Below are 22,350 nucleotides of genomic sequence, written 5' to 3'. Positions count from 1 at the left end.
ATTTTATATATTTTTTTTTACTTAAATTTGTATTAAAAAGTTATTTTTATTAAATAAAATTAACATAATTATTTTGAAATCTAGTAAATAAAAATATAAAAGTAAAATCATACAATTTAATTTTGTAAAAAAGTGTATACCAAAACGTGTGTTTCATGTATAATTTGTTTTAATATATGTTATAATTGATTTTGAATAAAATTGTTTTTATTAATTTTTTTATTGAATTTTTAAAAAACTTATTAGTAAATTCAAATTTTAACTGAAAGAAAATATAACAAAATTCAATGTAACAAATATGTATAATGTAATAATATGCATGAGCTGCATAAAAAATTTGAGAAATGTGCATTGCATCACTCTACAGTTGCAAAATTTGAAAAATACAAAGCAAAGGAGTAGGAGTCATGGCTTTGGGTTGATGCTCCAGGCTCCATTTTCCTTTACTGACTTCGGCTTTCATGGAAGAATTAGGACTGTTGAAACAAAGAAAAGAAAGGAGCACTAGGTCAGGTTGTGGATTGAGGTAAAGAGGACGACGGGCAAAATTGAGAATCGTCCACGTCTTCAGAAGGGATGGACAATCCACACTAATGAATTTTTCTAAGTGTCGGAAATAGGAAGAAGATGGCTACTGCGTTTAGATAAACATTTTTTTTTTTTCAATTCTCTGTTTGCGTAGTGAGAAAATAATAAGAAACAAAAAAGTGTATTTTAAAGGTATGTTTTTTAGAAAAAAAAAATATTTGTTTTCATGCGGTATATAGATACGTACAGTTAACATAATAAAATTGTCTTTTTTTTTAATTTAATAAAATTGTGTTTAATTATTATGAAATTTGAAATTTCAAAAAATATGATAGATTTTAAAAAAAAAAAATTGGATGTGATAGATTAAAATTTACAAAACTAAAGATAAAAAGAAGTATTAAAATAATGCCATTGGAGTTATGCAGTTAATGATGCGTCATTGATGCAAATAATCGGATTTTATTTGGCATGTTAAATTATTTAATATAGCCATAGCCATAGTCTCATGCCACTTCCACCAAGGAAGAAGATGCTAGGGAACAAAGAACTTGGAAGATCATTTGTAGTGATCTTAACTTTGAACACAATTGTAATAACCTGAATTTTAAAAATATAAATTTTATATTATTTATATAATATTTAAATATTATTTAAATATTATTTAATTAATTTATAATTTTTGTAAAATTTTAATTTATATATATTTTAATATTATTTTAAATATATTTTATAAAATTATTTAATATTAAATTAATTAACAAAATATATTATTATATTATTATTAACTCTACTTTTAAGATTTGATTAATTGTTATTAATTCGATTATTATTATTATTATTTATTTATTTTGTTTGCTTTATTATTTAATTATACAAATATTTATACTTTGAGATCCAATTGAAAAGAATTTTAAATTTATTTGAATATACCTAAAAAATTTAAGGATTGAAAGTGTAATTAAAAGTTAGAAAAAAAGTTAAAAAAACGTGCAAAGCCCCATAACCCCGCCCTCCCCTTCTCTCTTCATCCCTCTTCACCACCCACCCCATTTCCCCCTATTTCTTCTTCCTCGGCCAACCAGCAGTGCCGATGACGTTCCCCAACCGTCCCGAACACACTGGCCGACCTCTAGTAGCCATGGAAGCCGACGGAAAAGCACCAATAGCCATGGAAGCTGACGGAAAAGCACCAATAGCCATGGAAGCTGACGGAAAAGCACCAGCAGCCATAGAGAGAGAAGGAGAGAGAGAGAAGTGAGAGAAAGACGGAGAGAGTCACGCTGGCCATTCCGACCATAGTCCGGTGACACCATTGGTCTCCATTGACTCCCCTTCACTTGGGGAAGCTTTTCTGACCAGCCTCATCGCCGGCAGCCACTAGATTCACACAAAACGAGGAGAGAGAAAGAAATAGGTTTTGCCGCTTTTCAACCACTTTTCCAGAGATCTGATAGTTGAATCGACGATTCAAGACCACCGATAAACTCAGCACGACGAAACCTTCGAGATAGAACCAACCCCGCACCGATCGGACACCATTTAAAAAAGGCAATTTTTTGTGAGATTCTCATGCCTTTTCAATTCTCGTAAATTAAAAATAATTACCTGAAAATTATTAACAATTTTTTGGTTTTGTTTAGGTGCGATCGGATCAGTGATAACCCATCAAAGTTTAGGACCAAGTTTTCGGCTGCTCGGTGGCCCGTCTCACTATATAATCAATTTTATAGTCGGTCCTATTATTTTTAGACGTTCCAAATGCATTTCAAGTGTCAGAATTGACATAGCTAAACCCGAACTCTAAATTGCATTATTTGTCTAACGTCAAGTTTAGAATAAAATTTATAAAATATTTGTGGGTAGCCAAAAAATTATGATTTTTTTTGTAATAGTTTAATAGCATCGTTAAGGACTACAGGACACGTTTATAAAATTTTTTAAGTTGGTTTTGATAATTGTTGAAAAATGTTAATTTTAAGCTTTATAAGTGAATTGTCTGATTACTTGAGTTCTGTTTAGTTTAATAGGCCTAGAAGGGGCTGTGTAATGTTGTTGAGATATGGACCTGAGGCCTTTGTATATAGAAGTGTTGTTTGAACTACTTTCTAGGTTGAGTAGAGCCTAAATACTAGAAAAACTCTGCTAGATTTTCAACATAAATTAGGATATCTTTTGATTTTTTAAATTCTTATTTTGTATTTGTGCTAATAAAGTCATTAATATAATTGTTTAAGTAATCAGAGTCAGCTTTCTTTTTTTGCCCGGCCGCTGGAGTAAATTCTAGTTGATCAGTGAATAGATATTGATTTTATTTATAATTTTAATATTATTATATGTTCAAGGCATGCCTGTGCATTCACTTATAAATATTTGTATACAGCTAAATCTTAGGTACAGTTTGTATGGCATCTTTATTTGATAAAATTATTATGTCTTCTTAAGGTAATTTGGAGCTCTGTGTATGTATCAGTATGCTTGTGGTGTGATATTGGATATGGATAGGACGAGTAGAACGGCTGAAGCTTGACTCGCTGGAGCTCAGTCCTTTTTGTGGATAAGTTGGGGTGAGTACGATTTTGAGTTGATCTCCCTAACCTCACATTTGGATTATTAAGAGAAAATTCAACTTAAGTTGATCTCATTGACTTGTATTGGATTAAGAGAACTGTATAGAAAATCAACTCCCATTTTTAAATACAAAGATGTGACATACGAGTGTATGAGTACTTTAAATTATTTTTTGTATAAATATTGTTTGAATTTGATTAAACATATTTGTATATATTGCATTTTATATTTAGGAATGCATTTGCCTTAAACAGTTATAAAAATTATATTTAAAATCAATATCTTACTCTATAAGTCGAATGCCCACTCCTCTTCAACTATTTTTCCTCAAATAACTGGAAAGCTCTGAGTTTAAACTACTTTCTTCTTTGTAAGTTTACCACAAGCATTCCTTATTACATTCTAAAGACTCCACATGTACTATTAATGTATTAAACTTTTTGAAACTGTAATAATTTATTCTGTTTGATGTTATAAAAGTTATTATATAGTTGCGCTTGAATGAGGGAGTTTAACTCCCATTATATTATATGTATTATTTGAGGATTGTTAGGATGAACTGAGCTCCCAAAATTGAGACATATTGTGATTACAAGTTGGATGACCTATTACTCCCCGTTGGATAACTAAATTTATGATTAGACTCTATCTGTTCATTTTCTTGAATTTAGACTACAATGATGAAAGTTAGATTAAAGATAGTTATGCTTAATACAGTCTTTGGAGGCCTAATGCTGATACAAGTTCTAGTATCGATCCGACCCATAATTTAGATCGTGACAACAATTTAAAGCAAAACAGACTAGAAGTCATAATAAAATAAATAACGATTAACACGAAGACACAAGAATTAGCTTACCTTGCGTTAATTTAATAGCATGACAACGAAGAACAAATAAAATTAAGTTAATTGATTATGCATACTCATTCATAACCATGATCACAAACCGCAAACTTGAAGGGACAGTTAAAAAAGGTGAGGTACGGGCGGAGGGAATGACGAAGACAAAAGCTTCATTTTAAAGATGATGGGCAACAACATTTGCTGTCGTCAGACTTGAGCTGTATTTCTTAATGGACAAGCCAAAATTTCTTATTAACTCACTGATCAAATAGGGCATTTCCTAAGAATTTACTTCTCATCAAAGAAATTCATCTGGTGGTAGAAACAAGGATACAGGAGAAAACAAACGGTACAAAGTTCTCCAAACAAGAACATCTACAGGGGGCCTGGAAAGGTTCCATTCTCCCTTTGCTCATTCCATCTCTCTATCTGGTCAGCACAAACAAACCAAAAAGTTAGCTCATGTAGGTTAGCAACAACCAAGCCAGGAAACCAAAAATACAATAATGATGCACAACTCAACATTACAAAATTAATACCACAACTGTAGCAGATTACAGATAAGAGTTTTTTTGAACATCGATAACCTACTAATCATCCTCAAAATCAATATGCAAGTTTGTACGATCATTGGTATAAGTATTCTCCAAGCTTAAAAGCTGCCTATAGTTTCATATGATCAGGACCTGCTTGGACCTATCAACAAAATTAACCCCACCCCACCTGCCCCCTTTCTGACACACATAGCAAACACAAAGAAAAGCAGACACTTGCAACAGTAGATGGAGGATTTCATGCAGAGCCGGGGCGGTGCAAACACAATTATGAAGGTTTTTATCTGATAGTGGCTGGAAGCAATTTTTAAAATGCTTGAATAAAGCAACTCTTGTATAGAGTCATCTGAGTGATTGTACAAAAGCTGTTAAAAAGAAGTGGGTTTGACTAAAGATCAGGGTCAAATTAAGCTGCATACAATCAACTTGCTGGTTGCCACAAGAGGGATGATGCAGCGGTAAGACGCAAAAAAATTGCAAAGTCACAAGAGGTTGAAGTTCACAAAGATTATAAAGAAACATGCAGAGTTGAGAAGAGCCACCAAATTTTCTTTATTCTCTTCAATTCTATTCCAATTCTTGTCATTTAAAAAGTTCTTTTGAGAAAACATTATAGATTCTTCATCTGGTCTTCCATAGAAATTTCTTTTTTGACCATTTCAATCATCCACAGATTATAATATAGCAATTATCATCAGCAGTCAGGAACTATTAGTCCCAAGGCATCTATATTCTTTATATATTTCAGATTCAGACATAAGTTGTATTTTTTCCAATCTTCCATATCAGCAATATAAAATGCCAAAATCCACTGCAGGCAAAACATTTGGAAAGCAAAACCCACCAATCACACAAACTAACAAACAGGGAATGTAACCTCAGACTAATAAGCCATGCATTTCCAATTTTTTATCTGAGGGCTACTTACATCCTATTTGGATCTGACATTGCCACCACCAAGCCATAACTCAACCAACAATAATATTTTTCTGGTTGGAAAGCAGTGAGCCAACCATAATTTAAAAAAAGAAAGAACATAGCTCTTAACATATATTATCATGCATGTAAAAACACTGAACAACTTTTAAAAAATAAAGAAGAAGAAGAAAGAGAAGATGATGATGACGATGATGAAGAGCTTCTTCAAGTCTTACTTGAGAAAAGACAACAAATATCATGCTTACTAGTATATCAAAATCTCCTAAATACATACCCATTCACTGGGGCAAAGAGAACGATAATATTTGGCAAATTTGTTGCACTCAGGAGCACCTTCGCCCTTGGCAGCTACGCACCTGAAGAAGATCATAAGAATCAGTATCATATCTCAGAGAAAAAAGCACTTATGCCAGATTGAACTATGAAGAACCAAAAAAGAAGAAACATACAATAAAGAAATTTTAACGCACCGATGGTACTCAATGAATCTGGTAAAACAGTGCCTTGTCTGATTAGTAGTTGGGAAACGGAAATCAGCTGGTGCTGTTTCCAGCTGGATACCAAGCCACCCCAACACACAAGTGAATCCAAATGAAAGTAACAGACATAAAAAATGTAATTAAAGGTCATTTGAGTCCCACTAAATGGTCATACCTTTATCTCTGGTGTCTCATCAGCAGCTTCTTCTTCATCCGAGTTTTTCTGTTCAGTAGTTTCACTGCTTTCTGTTTCGACAGCAGGAGCATCTTCACTGTTGTTTTCAGCAGCAGGATTAGTTTCAGTGCTTTCTTCAGCAACAGTAGCGGCAGTATCTTCCACTTTTTCTTCAGCAGCAGCTGTTGGTGCTTCCTCAGCTTTCTCTTCAGAAATAGCAGTTTCAGGTTTTACCTCTTCTTTTGCTTCCACAGGCTTTGAACCTAAATCAGCCTTCTCCTCTTTCTCCTTCAATAAATATTGCTGCATTTCAAAGTATTAGAGAAAAAGTTCTATCAGCATTAGTTCACGATAAAATCAGGCAAGGAGAGAAATAAACATTGCACATGCTAAATTGTAGAGGCCTGAAGGCACAAACACTCATAAAAGTCCAAAAGGGACCAGCCATTGTCAACAAGAAATGGAAAAGGCTTATTTCTGAATTTGTTTGACGAAGATCAAGCTGAATGGACCTCCCAGAACATTACAAGTGAAGCCATCATTATTTGGTCAAATCTTATTTGTATATTTATTTTTTAGCAGTTTGATTAAGCAACTGGAACATACTCACGCAGTTCAATGGATGCTGCATCATAATTTACATAACAATGCCTCTAACATTATTGCCATAACTACCACCAGAAGCATTTGATTTTCAAGTTTCTTATGTAACTATTACAGAAATTGGGCCAAGATTTTTCCAGCTTGGCTTGGTAAGAAATTGAACTTCCAATCTAAGCTACAGAATTAAGTAAAATGAAAAGCAAGTGTTAACAATGCCTAGAATATTTATTTCGTGAAACACCACCAATTCCACAACAGTTCCACCCCACGTCTCCATAGCACAGAGAAAAAAAAAAGGCTGGGCCAATACGTCACTGAATATTTCAAACCCAACAATTGATGGTTCGACAAAATTACTCCAGAAAAATCATAGAGGAACTTAACTCACAATCAACCACACCAAACTTAGAGTAAAATCTAAACGACAAAAGGGGGGGAAGTCAATATATCATTAGGTCGATACAATCCTTAAAAAAGTCTCATTTAACCAATAATTTTCTGTAACCATTACAATTTACAACCGATTGCATCGAACTTAAAAACCGAAGATCCAAAACAATCCAGTCAGAAGAAAAAACAAAGAAAACAGCGAAGCTGTACAGATCTAGCTAAGCAATCAAGTCATTGGATTCAGAGAAAGTGTGACATTTTCCAATTGTTAGAGAATATGAAGTAGAGAGGGTACCTCAGATAGTGATGGGCTTTGGCTTGTTGCGGCATCCGCCATTATTGGAAAAGGAAGGATGCGGCAGCTGACTGACTGGTTCCAGAAGGGCGGCCCCCAATCCAACAGAATGAGAGAGAGTAGAGGAAAAGGGCAGCGTTCGAGCCTAGTTAAAACAAAGAAGATTTGCTGTGTTACTGTGGCAGTAAAAGTGAGTGCTGGAAACACGAGTCCACGCACTACAAGCCACGTTTCAATTTTTGTTTGGTTCGGGGTAATTTTAAGAAGCTGCTGGTTTCGTCGTTGCGTTTCTGGAATGCAGAGAACTGGGCCTGGCCTGTAAATGATTTTAATGGGCCAACAAAATTTCAAGTGGTTAAAATTTGATCAAGACAATTTCTTGGATGTTTTACAGGAGTGTATATTGGTTTTCCATTTGCTTTCTGGCATTTTCATGAATCGTTTTATGTTCTATGTTAGTTGATGCAAGCTGGTTGTATTCTTTGGCTTATCCACACGTGTTGCCATTTAGGTATTTCAACATAGCAATTTTCCTGGGGATGATACAATATATTTCTCTAGATCTAACTAGTTCTTACGAGTGAAGATGAAGTTGAACAGCCATCCATCGCTGGATTCGTGGGATTCTTTTGGATGATATGATTTTCAGGTTGCCAGATGTTGCAAATCAAGCTAAAATGAAGAATGAATGTGATTCTAGTTCACAGTTCTATATCACAGAACAGGAGACTTCATTCACACATGGATTTTTTTTTTCCATTTCATTGGATATGCCACCGTTCCCACAAAGAAACTGGAATAATGTCCAATTTACCCTCATATTTTTTAAGAAAGTTTAATTTAACTCTTTTTTTTTTTTTTTTAGTCAAATTAGCCCTAAAATTTTTATTAAAGCTGAAGTTACCCTAAAATTATTATGCATGAAATTCACAGCCTTTTAGAGGAGCGTGAGATTTTTTGTTTTTCTTTTATTTTAATTTATATTTTTAATTTATAATGAATTTTAATTTAAATTTAAATTTAAATAATTATATAAAATATAAACTAGAGTTTTTTATATTTATAATTTTAATTAATTATAATTACAATTATTTTATTTTTCTAATTTTAGTTAATTATATGAAAATATAAAAATTATATTTTTATATTTTATTTTAGTTAATTATAATTAAGTTTTTAATTTTAATTTTGAATTAATTATATGAAATAAAGAAAATATTATTTATTATTTATTTTTAAGTAATTATATGAAAATAATATTTTTTATATTTTTAATTTTAGTTAGTTAACACTTGTAATAATTTTTTGAATTTTAATTATTTATATGAAAATATAAATATAATATTTTTTATGCTTTTAATTTAATTATTTGTAAATATAACCAATTTGGTTTTCAATTTCAATTTTAATTTTATAAATTTACTTAATTATATGAGAGTATAAAAATTGCATTTTTATTTTTAATTTCAATTAATTATTTTTAAAATAATATTTTCTTATTAAAAATTAAAAAAATATTAAACATTAATTTAATTTGGTGTATGCATCTCACTTTTATATAATTGGACTATTTTGATCTTTAATGAAAATTTTAGGGGCTAATTTAGCTCAAAAGTAAAAAATAAACCAAATTAAACCCTCTTAAAATGTACAAATGACAAATTAAACATTATTCCCAAAAAAATTCAGCACATATATTAAAAAAATAAAAGGTTGGTAAAAAAATTTTGATATTTTTTTTTTAATTTTTATAATTAAATCTTAAAATTTACATAATTTAAACGTTTATATTTAATTAATATTTTAAATTAACTAAATCATTAATAACCATTAATATATTTCACAAAAATTTTATGCTAGCTACCATATAAGAAAAATCACATTAAAAACTCTAAATTAGTTAAAAAAATCATACATTTTACCAATTTTTTAAAAAATCATAAATTTTACAAATTTTTATGAGAAACTGTAATTACTTTTATTTTGATTATTTTAATTACAAACCACATTTATTGCTAGTAAATATTAATCGATAATTAATTCAAAGGAATAACAATTTTTTTCAGTAATTTGATTCATCTTGTAATAACCGAAAAATTTACTGACACATTTATTTTCAGAGTTAAAAAAAATTAACAATAAAATCACTAAAAAATAATTACAACTCAATAAAAAGTGTGAGCAAAATTAAAATATCGACAAAGCGAAAAAAAAAGAAAATGAAATGGCTTATTTAAAAAAGGAATTGATTGTACAAAAGAAATTGATTTTGTTCCATTTTACTCTGTTTCTAGCTAGAATGGAAGAAAATAATTGTATTTGTATAATAGAAAATGACTAGCAATTTATTATTTATGGAAGTATACTAATAACTTTTAAGGCCAGTTTGAAACATAATTTAAAATTTTTAATGTGACTTTTACAGTGTTCACATAATAGCCGAAATTCTAAATAAGTATACAAACAATTTTTTTAACGGTTAAGTCAATTCAAAACATTAATCAACAGCAAAATTTAATTAATAATTACACAAACTACAAACTTTAATTACAAAAATTACTATACTCGTGGATTCTTTTTTTTATATATATATACAATTAACCCGAAGAAACTAATTAAGTGATGCATAAAAGTGTGACCACTTCTTCAAACTCTTATGACTCAACTAAACATAAAACAACATTCAAAACACCCATATATGTATATATATATATATATCCGTTCATAAAAAAATACATATAAATCATCCAACGTTTAATTCATGATATTCGGTCCCTTTGCGAGTAATTTGCAATCATGTGATTTTCATTTTATTAGGAGAGATACTAACCACCTGGCTCATTTGTTAGCCCCGAGCAACCTTAGCAGTCCTCCTTTTCCGTACAATCCGAGGGACCAAATTAAGCTTGTATCTTCACTGCTTCATGCAGTTCCTTATTAATGAATGATCTTTTGGAAAGGAAAAAAAATTTCCTAAAAGAGAATTGCCAGCCATAGAGGCAATCAGGTGCTACTGTAATGTAATGATCTCAGAGGAGAAAGTAACAGCTACAAAACAACCAAAAACAAAAATTGGTGGCTAGTTCACAATATTCCAATGCAATAAAAGTTGGACAAGATCTAACATGAAGCAAAAATCTTTTTTTTTTTTATTTTTATTCCCAATTTAAGCATATAAAGCAAGATATCATTCGAACAAATGCAAATTTGGCTCTGTTATTAATCCCATCAGGACAAATTTCTTTTTCCTCAATGCATCTTTCCTGACATCAACACAGCACTATAATTTAATTATGGGAAAAAAATTTCTTTAAAAATACTGGAAGTTGTAAATCTACAAGTTTGTATATCTATAAATATTCCCATGCAACAAAACAGTATTCTTAATTATTTGTTTGTAAATTCCCGCAGCTATCCTTCTTTCTCTACTATTTCACTCTCTTTTATTCTACAGATTAGCTCTAGGACAACAAAAATATGGGCTTGGGTAAATAATATTCTTCGACATTTTCCATAACAGAAAAAGTTCGCCTTCCATCCTTCTCTCTTGCCCACCACTCTTCCTCTATTGTTAGGGATGAGTAAATGCACTTGCCTTCACCAGCTTAACAAACCACCACCTTGCCCCACCACCAATTCCACAAACAACCACTCACCCGCCCGCCCGCCCGCCCGCCCGCCCCCCCCTCTCTTTAAAAAAAAAAAAAATCATATGCTGTGTCTTAAGACTCCTAAAGTGTAGGCGACTCGGATAACATGAATATCCAATCAAATAATCAACCATTATTTGGGAAAAATAGTTGAACCAAAATGGAAGATTCTAGTCACAGGAAAAAGCATACTTCAAGAACCCAACAAAAATGTCCTATTGAAATGTCAACTCAAGCCAAAGCTTCTCAAAAAGGTGTTAGTCCATATTGCTACAATCTTTCAAAGGCTCACGGAAGTGCACATTTACCATATCTCAGTAGGAATTTGCCAAAGCATCATATCCGGCAATTTTTTGATTACATATGGAAATTCCAGTACTCAATCAATTTAACAGATCTAACCATTCAATTGAATGTGCTTCCCATAAACTCAGAAGAAACTATAGTAATAAACTTCACTTTATTCTGAAAAACAACTCCATCAAAGCCATGCTTCCAACTCCTGAGTAAGATTACACTTTCGCTTTATGCTCAGAAAGAATGCAAAAAATACTAAACTTCCATTCCTAAAGATCAGATGAATCATGGCAAAGAACCATCGACGCAAAATAGACCTATTCAAGGTAAGAGCAGCAAAAGACTCCGCAGCATCATAAATCCATTTGGACTGTAATAACAAATATAGAAGGCATACACACGACTTAACTTAATTAACACAGCAATTTCCGGCAATTACCCAACAAAAATTCAAAAGAAAAAAAAAATGATTGTGCTGAATTAATACATAAACACAAATAAAAATGAACTACAGACAACAGAGACATTCTAAAATATGAAAATTAACTAACAGCATCATAGTCCAACTACAATTTTCAACAACTTGTAACCATTACCATCTGCCCCAAAATATCCAATAAAAGCACACAGAGAAAGGGGGAAAACAAATTCAGGGTTTTCCTGTTTCACATGTTCTGATTTCCATTTACAAAAAAACAAACAACCTTCTAAATAACCAGTGTCAGACGCTTGTCCAATCCAACTGCTGGCAATCCAATTATCCCCCAAACTATGTACAAAAGATATGCATTAACACTCTAGAGGTCCTAACCCTAAACGACATCGTTGTGTTTAGAACAGAAAACACTTACCTGAAGAAGAAGACGATGAAATGAAACTCTCAAAGAGCTCTCCATCTTGGGCTAGGCACCGGCAATGTCGGAGATACCGGAAACGAAGATGGTGAGAGCAACAGACCAGGGGAAAACAAAGGGTGCGGTGATCGCGGCGAGTTCAGGCACCCAAACGGTGGCGGTGACGATGGCAACTGGAACTGTGGCTGTGACGCTAACATACCTGATGTCAGCGATGGAAGTATCCCCTGCTGCAGCGGTGTAAATTGTTGTTGATTCTGGTGCAGCTGCGGCCGTTGAGGAGGTAGATTATTCCATCGAGGAGAAACCAGCGGCGCTAGCGGCGAGAATCCCAAAAACTGATTATTAGAATCGACGCCAGAGATCGAGTTCTGCAGGAGGCGCATGTAAGCAGAAACCGGCGACTCGGCCGCCGCGTGGACCCCCGGAAACGGCGGTAACGGTGACAGAGGAGCTGACGGCCGTTGGATAAAATTGTTAGTCGATGTGGCGGTAGGCATGGGAGGGTTTACGGAGGCGTTGAGAGGTGGCGGCGGAGGTTGATGAGAAGGAGGGATGGCGCTGTTTATCAAGGGAGGCGGGCGGTTGCTAACGTGCGCGAGGGGAGGAGGGCGGATACGCTGCAAGCGAGTGCTTGGAGGCTTGGGTGGGTGAATAGGAGGAGGAGTAGAAAACCTCTCGTGGGCAGGAGATCCGGTGAGTTTCTGAACAACGTCCCTGAAATCATTCTTGTTGATATTGTAAACCGGCGGCTGATGCTGCTGCTGCGCCTGCAGATTCTGCTGCTGTGAAGCCTGTGATTGCGTTTGCGATTGAGATGAAGTATTGGAATTAATATTATTGTTATTAAAGGTGTGATGATCAAAAGGAGGTGGAGGCTTCTTGGTGATGATGGGTTTTGAGATCTTATGAGAAAGCTTATTGAGGTTTTTGAGGTACTGATCTCTGGCGCTACTAGTGGCTGCGGTGATGATAGAATCACCAGAGGATTGACAGCTTTTATCCATTATAGAAACAAAAATCTCTCTGTTTCTCTCTGTGTCTATAGATCTAAGATAATGATCAAATATCTGTATCATATGTGGGCGAAAACAGTAGAGCTGTCTCTACGTGTGTGGATACATCTTCTTCTTTGCGGTTGTGGGTCAGAGACACAAACTAAATACAATTATTTTTGAGATTAAAGCTATCATCTGAACGCTCTGCAACTGCTACTAGTTAATTTCCATTAGAGAGCAGTGCAAAAGAAGGAATGTGTCTGTCTGGGGTTTTTTTTTTTTTTTTTAATTTTCTTTTTGGGTTTGGGTTTCAAAGAACGGGATATTATTACACGACCCGCAAAAGAAGGCACGCAGCTCTCTCTCTCTCTCTCTCTCCCTGTAATTGAATCTTATCTTATGCTTATCTTCCCATCTCTAAAATGTTTTTGTCACTGTCTCAGTTCCGAGTACTAGTGTGTGTTTTGCGTCAGCTTTATTTTCTTTTCTTTTTTTTTTTCTGGTCAAATAACCAATTAATGCTTCCACTCCCATCAGGGACTGTCTTGTCTTAGCTCTTTAACTTTCCAATCAAATGGTGTAGATTACATCTCATGTTCATTTTGACTTATCCTACGGCTGTAAACTATCCTTCTTTTTGTTATTTTGAATCTAATGAATTAGCCAAACACTTGTGTTTTATTTATTTGCCTCTCTAAACTTACATGATGGATTCATCACTGAGGCTTGAAACGCGGCTTTCAAGAAGTGTACAAATAAACAGATAAACTGAAAATTCTAAGTGAATCTAAATTAAAATTAGTTATTTTATATATTTAAATAAAATTGAATGTTAAATTCTCATAAATAAAAAAGAATACTTATAAAAAGTGTTTTATCTCTTATTTAGTCTATCGATATGATTTATTTTTATTAAATAATATATTTTAAATTAATATTTTTTAATTAATATATAATATATATATAATTTAATAAAAGTTAAATTATAAAAAATTTAAAAAATACTAAAATAAGTGAAAACTGAATCCAATCAATTAAATATATGTTATTCTATAATTTAATTTATTAATTTTAATTTAAATATGATTAAAACCAGTTTTATCAATTTATTTTAGTGAAATTCGGTGAAGCCGCTCAAACTCAACCATGTATAACCCCAGTTCTCAAACTCAACCATGCATAGCCCTAGTTCCAAAATACTAATTTTTTTTTTTTTAACCTGAAAATGATTGTACTTGGCAAATGGCCATTTTTCCATTCCACCAATGAACACATTTTTCTTGGAATTTTCTGTATTGGTCAAAGTTCCGTTACCCTTGAATGTGAAAGGAACCTCCAAATAGTCAAAATTTCTCAAGCCAAAGCTGCCCTCTTACCCAGCTGGTGCTTATTTTTCCCCTTCCTTTATAACAACAAGGCTGCAAAAGGACCTGCACACATTTCTTCGAATATGTTCCAAGCTTTCTCAGCCTTCCGTATCAGTTTTTTTTTTTTTTTTTAATATCTATTTCCTTCTCATAATCTCATCCAATAATTATATAAATATTTAATAAAATAAAATTATTCATTATTTATAAAAAAAAAATGAATAAAATTACATTGAATTAATTTTCTCCTTTTATTGCATGAAAAAGGTGGGACACATCGTGAGAATCAAAATCACTATTTTAGTCAACAAAATTGTGAGTGGCTTTTTAGGCTAACCAGGTTGAGGTTGAAGTTATGGCCGTTAATCATACTTTTTCCATAAGAAGCAAGTTAAACCAAAAAGAAAAGCATTAGCAATTATAACGTGCGACGATTTTGAATTGTAACACAGTCTATAATTCAATTACTTCTTTGGTTTTCCAGGGGAGGAAGGATTGCAAGTCCCGGGGTTCTTTTACTCCTGTACTCCACTATTCCATCAGAAAGCATTTGCAAATTGTGTCGCATGCCCATTGGCAGCACTTGCGCCACCCGATACACCATGAGATTGGCTTAAAGTTAAATTAATTAAAAAGATTTAATTTAAACTCAATTTAATATAAAAATAATAAAATTATTTCTTAATTTTTTAATTAAAATCAATAAATTTAACTTAAAAGTTAAGACATTAAATTTTTTTAATATTTTTATTTAAATTAATAAATTAAAAAATTTAATCAATACATTTTAATTTTTAAGATATATTAAATTTGAATTAAAATTTCTAAATTAAGTTAGACAAAAAATTATAAATTAATTCAATTGAACTCCTCAATAGGTACAGATTTAAAAATTAAACATTTTGCCATTCAAGATTCTTCAAAAATAAAAACTTCCTTTTTTATTTTTTAATATTTAAATAATAAAAAAAGTATATAATAATATTTTTGTGAATTATTTTGATTAAAAATAAGAGAGTACAATTATTGTAAATTGAAATTCATATAAGAATGAATTTAATAATTATTAAATTATATACATATATATATTGGTATATCCTTGGTACATACTTTAATTTTATAAAACAACTCCGAGTACTTATATGACTATCAAGGTGCCTTGACTGCTGGCTAGTCGTCCATAAAACAACACAGAATTAGAGAGTTAAAGAACTTGGCATTCGGAAACTTAAATTAGGACAGAGAAAGAAGGAAAAAATAGAGAGAAGGAATGTTGGGACTGTGTTCAAAGAATGTTGGTACTTACCTCAGGTAATGAATGGTCAATTAATACTAATCTAGCCAACTAAGTGTCTTATCACCAAGTGGAAGCGAGGTCCTGGTGACAATGCTGAGACATCCTAACAATAGTAAATGATCCGATTTATTCTAAGAGAGGCCATATTCATTAGCAATTAGATAAGCGACAACTTCTCGGAAGGATTCGTAACAAAGGACTTCTCTATAAGAATGATCATTATGCCTCTCACTACACCTGACTACGAGATCTGCCTTAAGTCATCGTGTATACGGGCATGCGAATACTCATTTATAGTAAATAATTTCTCAAGTTGTACGAGTACAACCACTTCCCTTACACTCGGTGTCCATCCAAGGGGTCAAATCTTTTATATTGTGAACTGCTTAAGGAATCATCAAATTTTAGAATATTCTCATAATAATACTTCCACACTTACAAAAGCGTTAGGCTTTGAAATGTTAGAGGTGAATCCAACTTATTTTTTAGTAAGGGTACATACACACTAAAACTGATATATTGTCACGACCCAACCTATGGGCCGGACCGGCACTAGGACCTGGGCCAGCTTAAAGCCCCCGAGGCCCGTAGTAAGCCTAACTATTCCTCAAATCCATAACCAGACCCACAATTTAGGCCCAATATGCAAATAAAATAATTTAAATTAAACTGTTATAATTATATTTCGGGCCAACTTAGCCCAGAAATTATCAGAAATAAAAATTTGGGGAGCCCAGCTCAACCCTGTTACCTCATTCATAACCATTTAAAACTCATAAAATTTTTTTCTTTTCATTTATTAATACGCAAACTTGAATTCATACAGTCCGTGACAGACTTATTGATACTACTCGAACCTGCGGTGTCCTAATTTACAAATTTAGAGATTAATATTACAATTAATTACTCGACGTTAAACTGCGAGAAAGAAAGCAGTCGCTCTGTAAAATAACTCCTCTGTGGCACGGAAAAATATTGAGCAGGAGTGGCGTTCGACTCAGAGTAAAATATCAATTTTAACCATAATCTCTATAACTATCTAAATCTAATGCACCTGTAGAGTGAAATGCAACATCCACATCATTTTCACATCATAACATCAAAAGGTAATTTGGAGCACTCACGCACTCGTAGCATCAATCATAATATATGGGAGCCGATCCTATCTGACTCTCTTAAATCCAACACAGTGCAGTGAAGAACTCATTTCGGACTTCCACTTAAATACCAAATCGGGGTCCCAATGAAGAACTCAAGCCGTGTCTACCCGAAGGACCGGGTCCCAATGAAGAACTCAAGCCGTGTCTACCCGAAGGACCGGGTCCCCAAGAACTCAAGCCGTGTCTACCCGTCCTATCCATAGTCCACACCACATCACACGCACGCCAACGCACGCACACTGCTCCAAATTACCACAACAACATACATGGCACTTTAACATTTATCAATGCATCAAAAATCGTGCCTAGAGTTTAACTACATAAATATATGCATATAAGTGATGCATGGGCATGCTGAACATATAATAATATCGAAATTATAATTAAAATTAATATTCTACTCACAGTACACCGTCGACTATTGTGGCTGCTGGATGCAGGAAAATAGTTGATCTCGATCACCTAATAATTAAATTATAAATTTATTAGTACTAACTCAAAATAAAACTCTAAAGAGGCAATAGACAGCCTAATTCATCTTGAAAATCAGTGAGTTTCCCTATACAGGACCTAACCAACCTGCGAAAAGGCTCAAATAACACTTCTAAATTCTCAATTTCCACAATCACATCTTATCAATATCACATGACCCCTCCTGGGCCCTCCAAATCAGACAATACTCAAAATCTTAAAAATTACGTTTTAGTCCATATAATTGACATTTTGTTAAAATCTACTCAAACAAGCTCTAAAAATTCTAAAATTTTGCCCCGCGGTCCTTAATAATATTACAAAACTATTGCAAAAGGAATTAAAATTTTTTGATCATCCACGAATATTTTATGAATTTTATTCTAAATCGATATTAGTCGAAAATAAGCAACTTGGAGTTCGGGTTTACCTGTGCCAATTCTGACACCTGGAATGCGTCCAGAACGTCTGAAAATGCTAGGATTGACTGTAATATTGACCACATTTCGAGACGAGTGTAGGCATTGGATGCATTGAAAATGCGGTCCCGACGCCGGTGAGCCATCCTCGATCCGATTGCACCTAAATAAAGTCCAAATTTTGTTAATAATTATCCTAAAATTATTTTTAAATTTTTGGGAATCGAAAAGTTCGAAAATCTCACCAAGCGATCTGGACCGTCCGATTATCGCCTTTTTCAAACGGTGTCCGATCGGAGCGGGACCAGTCCTATCTCGAAGATCTCGTCGTCCTGAGTCCATCGGTGGCCTCGGATTTTCAATCCGACGGTCGGATCGCCGGAAAAGTGGCCGGAAAGCCACTGCCATACCCATTTTCTCTCTCCTCTCTCTCTCTCATCGGAACTCCATTAAAATAGGCAAAGCTTGCTGTCATCTTCCTCTTTGGACAGGTGTGTTGAATGCTAGCTGAGACGTGGTCGGAAAGTGGCTAGAATGGCAGAAGGAAGATAAAAGCTTTGGTCCTTCTTCCCTTTGCATCGCCGGAAAGAATGGAGGATTCCACCTCTATTCAATTTCTTTGTTGGGTGTTGTCCCGAAAGTGCCTCACTAAAATAGCCTTCTAGCTGTTGTCCATGTCCAATTGGTGAGGCTCGTTGGTGCGAGGTGCCCTTCTTTGTGGAAGACGACGCAGAGAGGGAAGGAGCAGTAGCTCCATTTCGGTGCCCATAGTAGGTAGAATCTTGATTTTTTTATTGGTTATGGTATATTATTATTATTATTATTTTTAAACTTTTTTTGGGTTGTTACATTCTTCCCCCCTTAAGAAAAATTCGTCCTCGAATTTTCGAATAAACAAGAGATAAGGAAAAGAATATTATTAGAACAAGCACAATCATTACTCCTCCAGCTATGCAGAAATTGATAAAACATTTATTCTTCAAACTCTTCGTATATTATATATGACATTCTACTGTTCTCTGTTTCCCCAATGACATAACTTATGTTCCTTATTCCATGGTATCCTATGAGTAGCTTTCCTGTAGCACCTAATCTAGGCATCTTATTCGAGATCTTTACTCTTCCTATGATTTCAGTGGTCAACACCTATAAATCTTCTCACTCCCATGCTACTTCAAATTCTTAATCTCTTTTGTGTCATTACTAAGGTACTTAGACCAATCCTCTATCCATCTTATGTAACTAGTCAGGTAGAGTCTCCTCCAAGGGCCAAGTGTATCATTTATCAATATTGAAAAGTAAACTGGGTCTCTCCTTCTAGGTAACAAAAGTGTTTATATTCTCTGACAACTCAACCCATGCGACTTATCAATTCTCACTCCTTCTCTGGAATATAAATATCTAGACTTCTTCCTATAGCTTCTTAGTATGTGGCCTACTTCTGACACATTAGCACTCAGATCGAGGCTCTACTACTCCTTCAATCTATCATCTCATAATAACTTGTTTTAAACGTCTCTTAGTGTGTTCCTAGCATACCTATTCCTCCTTATCCTCATCATTATAACTGGCTCTATCGAGCTCTTTTTCTGTCCTTTGCATCTTATCCACTTTCCTTTTCCTATTTTTTGGTATTGTTGATATCTTTTCAACCTGCTGTACTTATTCCTTAATTTTAGTCCTATTTCACCCTTACACCTTTTTCCTTCAAGGATGTCCATCCCATCATCAACTTTAACTTTCATTTTATTTCTTAGTTACTAGTTCTATTACTTCGGGAATTCTAACCTTACGATTTTCTCTTAACAGAAAATTATTCACCTTTTGTAACAATTATAATTAACCATAGAAAATTCTTTTTGCATACACTTTTACCAACTTAACTATCGTAACATTATCATTCCCTACCTCTCTTAGTAGGAAATTACACATCCTAGATGGATATGAGCCCTTGAAACTATAAGTTCCATCTGAACTAACACGGCTGTGAGAAATGTGTGCCATGCCTTAATCCTAAACAAAATACTTCACATGTTCATTCTCCTTAATAAAATCACATATCGCCCATAGCTTTCCAAACTTGACTTCATCTTTTTCTATTAGCAACAATCTCATTCGTTGTAACTCATTCACAATTAGTATTCTCTCCAGCTCATAATTTAAAATAGTCACAAGCCTTAGTAGCTAACTCAATTTGACTCCTGTTATTACTCTGATCGTCCTTTCATACTTAACACTAGGTATGCACTTACAGTCATTCTCATATCACGAAATTGTATATGAATTGGTGCCTACCAAACTCTCAAATAACTAGGTCTCCTTGACTCTGTCTCCGTTCCTTATATAACCCTCTAGAACCAATAGCACAAACTAAACTTGAAAAGAAAGAAAAATATCCTCTTATATTAAACTACGCCCGATTGTCCATATAATAACGTTTAATCTATGTTTCTTGGTCTTTCTCTTCAAATTTCATCATCTCTTAGCACAATTGTACTCTACCTATAAGATATCATCTGCATGAACACTTTACCGTACCATTGTCCTTCCTGACATAATATTTTATAATTTATTAACTTTACTTATACTCGACCAATGATTCATATCTATCATCGTTTATATTGTGCCCTTAACTTTTGTTGATTCCTGAAAGATTTCTCTCACTAATAAATTCTTCCAACACTAATTCCACCCTTATCTATGGTCATTAATTTGATCCTTGAACTTTCTAGTAATTTATTACCATTCATACTTGTCACTTTTCATTCTACTCCTACTGTTGTTCTGTCGTTATTACTTCACTGCAAAGTGATTCTGTTGATCACACTAAAAATGTTTGCCTGACATTCATAACGAACCTCTAACTACCTTCTCACTATCTCAAAAGTCTAACCTAAAACTTATGTGTCATTATCTATAATTCTTTCCACTCATCATACCTATTTGATCCCGTAGACTGACTTTTATTCAACTTACTATTTACTAACTCCTTTTTCTCTACCTAATTAGGTAGTCCGCAATACCATCGCACACCTTCTAGCATTTACTCATTATTATGTTATTCCATACCTCCATCACTATTCTCACTAATGTGGTCCCATTTTGGGTTTTCCATCCTTGTCATTCTCCTTGCCAAGAATAACACTTAGTCTACCCTATATCTTAACTTTATTCCGTTTATTACGCGCCCTTCAGATTGTCTTTTCGTTCATTTCCTTTGTCTTACCCAAAATAGAACTTGACTATTCTATCCCTGGTTTCATTCTTCTTCCTAACATGACAGCTGTACTTGCTGAATATATCTTTCAGAGTCTCTACCGCGTTATCACATATCTGTGCTACTCAGATTTGGTCCTTTGACCACTCTAGCTGGTATTCCCACTGGCATTTAGATTATATTGCATCTGCAATGAATTGTCCAAACTTTCGTTCTGTACATTTTCTATCCATTGGCCTTCTATAATTTATCTTTGCTAATTTATTTCTCTTAACACTATTATAATTAGATTATACTATTATTTTGATCAATATGAAGTTAGAAAAGAACTCAGGAAATTGCGGTCATACCTTTATCGTATGATTTCTATTCTTATCCTTTAGCTTACATAATACCTTTACTACCTTGAGAACTGATTCTGCAGTAATTTTATTTATTTGTTATTATTATTATTATTATTATTATTATTATTATTATTATTATTATTATTATTATTATTATTTTCCATGTTTACTCAATTTGCCAAAACTTAAGATTCCGGGCACCCAAACCCGTCATCCAATTCAAAGGATTTACATCCATCGTGATCTGATTATATATGATTCCTATAATGAAACTTGTATCCTCTGCGGGATACCCGAGCCAACTACTCTCTACCACACTCTACAGTCCCATCCAAGCACTATTTGGTTGGTCACCATCATTAGTAATAACTTTCGATCCCTTCTGAAAAGATAGGACTACACCCTAACTTGCTGCAACAAAGGTACTACATTTACCACCTTGCCCAAACCATGTCAAATTAATGACTCTCCTATCATATCATATCTCTGTGAATCATCAATTCATAGTTTTGACCGTCCCTAGGTAGTAGGGTTGCACTTTACACCTTGCTAATACACACAAGGTATCTTATTCTCACTAAGTTCTAAGCAAAACGTCTGTCATTCTGCAAAAATCATCCAAAATTCCATACCGAAGACTAGATGGTCTCACTCTATAGGTGTCACTTTTACTTGCAACTAGTCCGAAACCTCTGGTCTGATGGCAACTCTTAATGCAACTCTAGCTCATGCTAGGGTAACTGAGTCACTGACTCTAATTATCACCCAACTGTGACCTTTCAATATTCTAACTCTAGACTCTTAACCAGGAGTTCCCAACTCCTCTGCAGATATAGAACTCTGTTCTGGCATAATTGTACCAAAACAGAAGCCATCCGCAAACACCCTCATTATGGAG

General features: G+C 33.7%; 2 protein-coding genes and 1 long non-coding RNA gene across 4 annotated transcripts; 1 reads left to right on the top strand and 2 right to left on the bottom strand.

The window, feature by feature from the left end:
* The first annotated feature begins 1,520 nt into the window (after positions 1-1,520).
* On the top strand, positions 1,521-3,303 carry LOC110662853 (uncharacterized). Its single transcript, XR_002496381.2, has 2 exons — positions 1,521-2,089; positions 2,172-3,303. It is a non-coding gene; the product is annotated as an uncharacterized LOC110662853 (long non-coding RNA).
* Positions 3,304-3,995: 692 nt separating this feature from the next.
* LOC110662852 (cytochrome c oxidase subunit 6b-1) lies at positions 3,996-7,542 on the bottom strand. The gene is made up of 5 exons (XM_021821986.2): positions 7,379-7,542; positions 6,091-6,393; positions 5,907-5,989; positions 5,711-5,792; positions 3,996-4,372 (listed from the first exon to the last, which is right to left on the bottom strand). Exons 1-5 carry the CDS (start codon positions 7,418-7,420, stop codon positions 4,319-4,321), a joined length of 564 nt encoding a protein of 187 aa, XP_021677678.2. The 5' UTR covers positions 7,421-7,542; the 3' UTR covers positions 3,996-4,318.
* A 2,444-nt stretch (positions 7,543-9,986) lies between these two features.
* On the bottom strand, positions 9,987-13,563 carry LOC110662851 (VQ motif-containing protein 9). Of its 2 annotated transcripts, none has more exons than XM_021821983.2 (2): positions 12,177-13,563; positions 9,987-10,426 (listed from the first exon to the last, which is right to left on the bottom strand). In XM_021821983.2, exon 1 carries the CDS (start codon positions 13,256-13,258, stop codon positions 12,206-12,208), a length of 1,053 nt encoding a protein of 350 aa, XP_021677675.2. In that variant the 5' UTR covers positions 13,259-13,563; the 3' UTR covers positions 9,987-10,426; positions 12,177-12,205. The 2 variants fall into 2 exon arrangements, with proteins under 2 accessions (XP_021677675.2, XP_057994673.1); XM_058138690.1 differs by lacking the exon at positions 9,987-10,426 and adding an exon at positions 11,131-11,530.
* Positions 13,564-22,350: the final 8,787 nt, after the last annotated feature.

This window comes from Hevea brasiliensis, chromosome 16, assembly GCF_030052815.1.
Source record: "Hevea brasiliensis isolate MT/VB/25A 57/8 chromosome 16, ASM3005281v1, whole genome shotgun sequence".
NCBI classification, from domain to species: Eukaryota; Viridiplantae; Streptophyta; class Magnoliopsida; order Malpighiales; family Euphorbiaceae; genus Hevea; species Hevea brasiliensis.
This window is presented reverse-complemented; position numbering and strand designations above follow the sequence as displayed.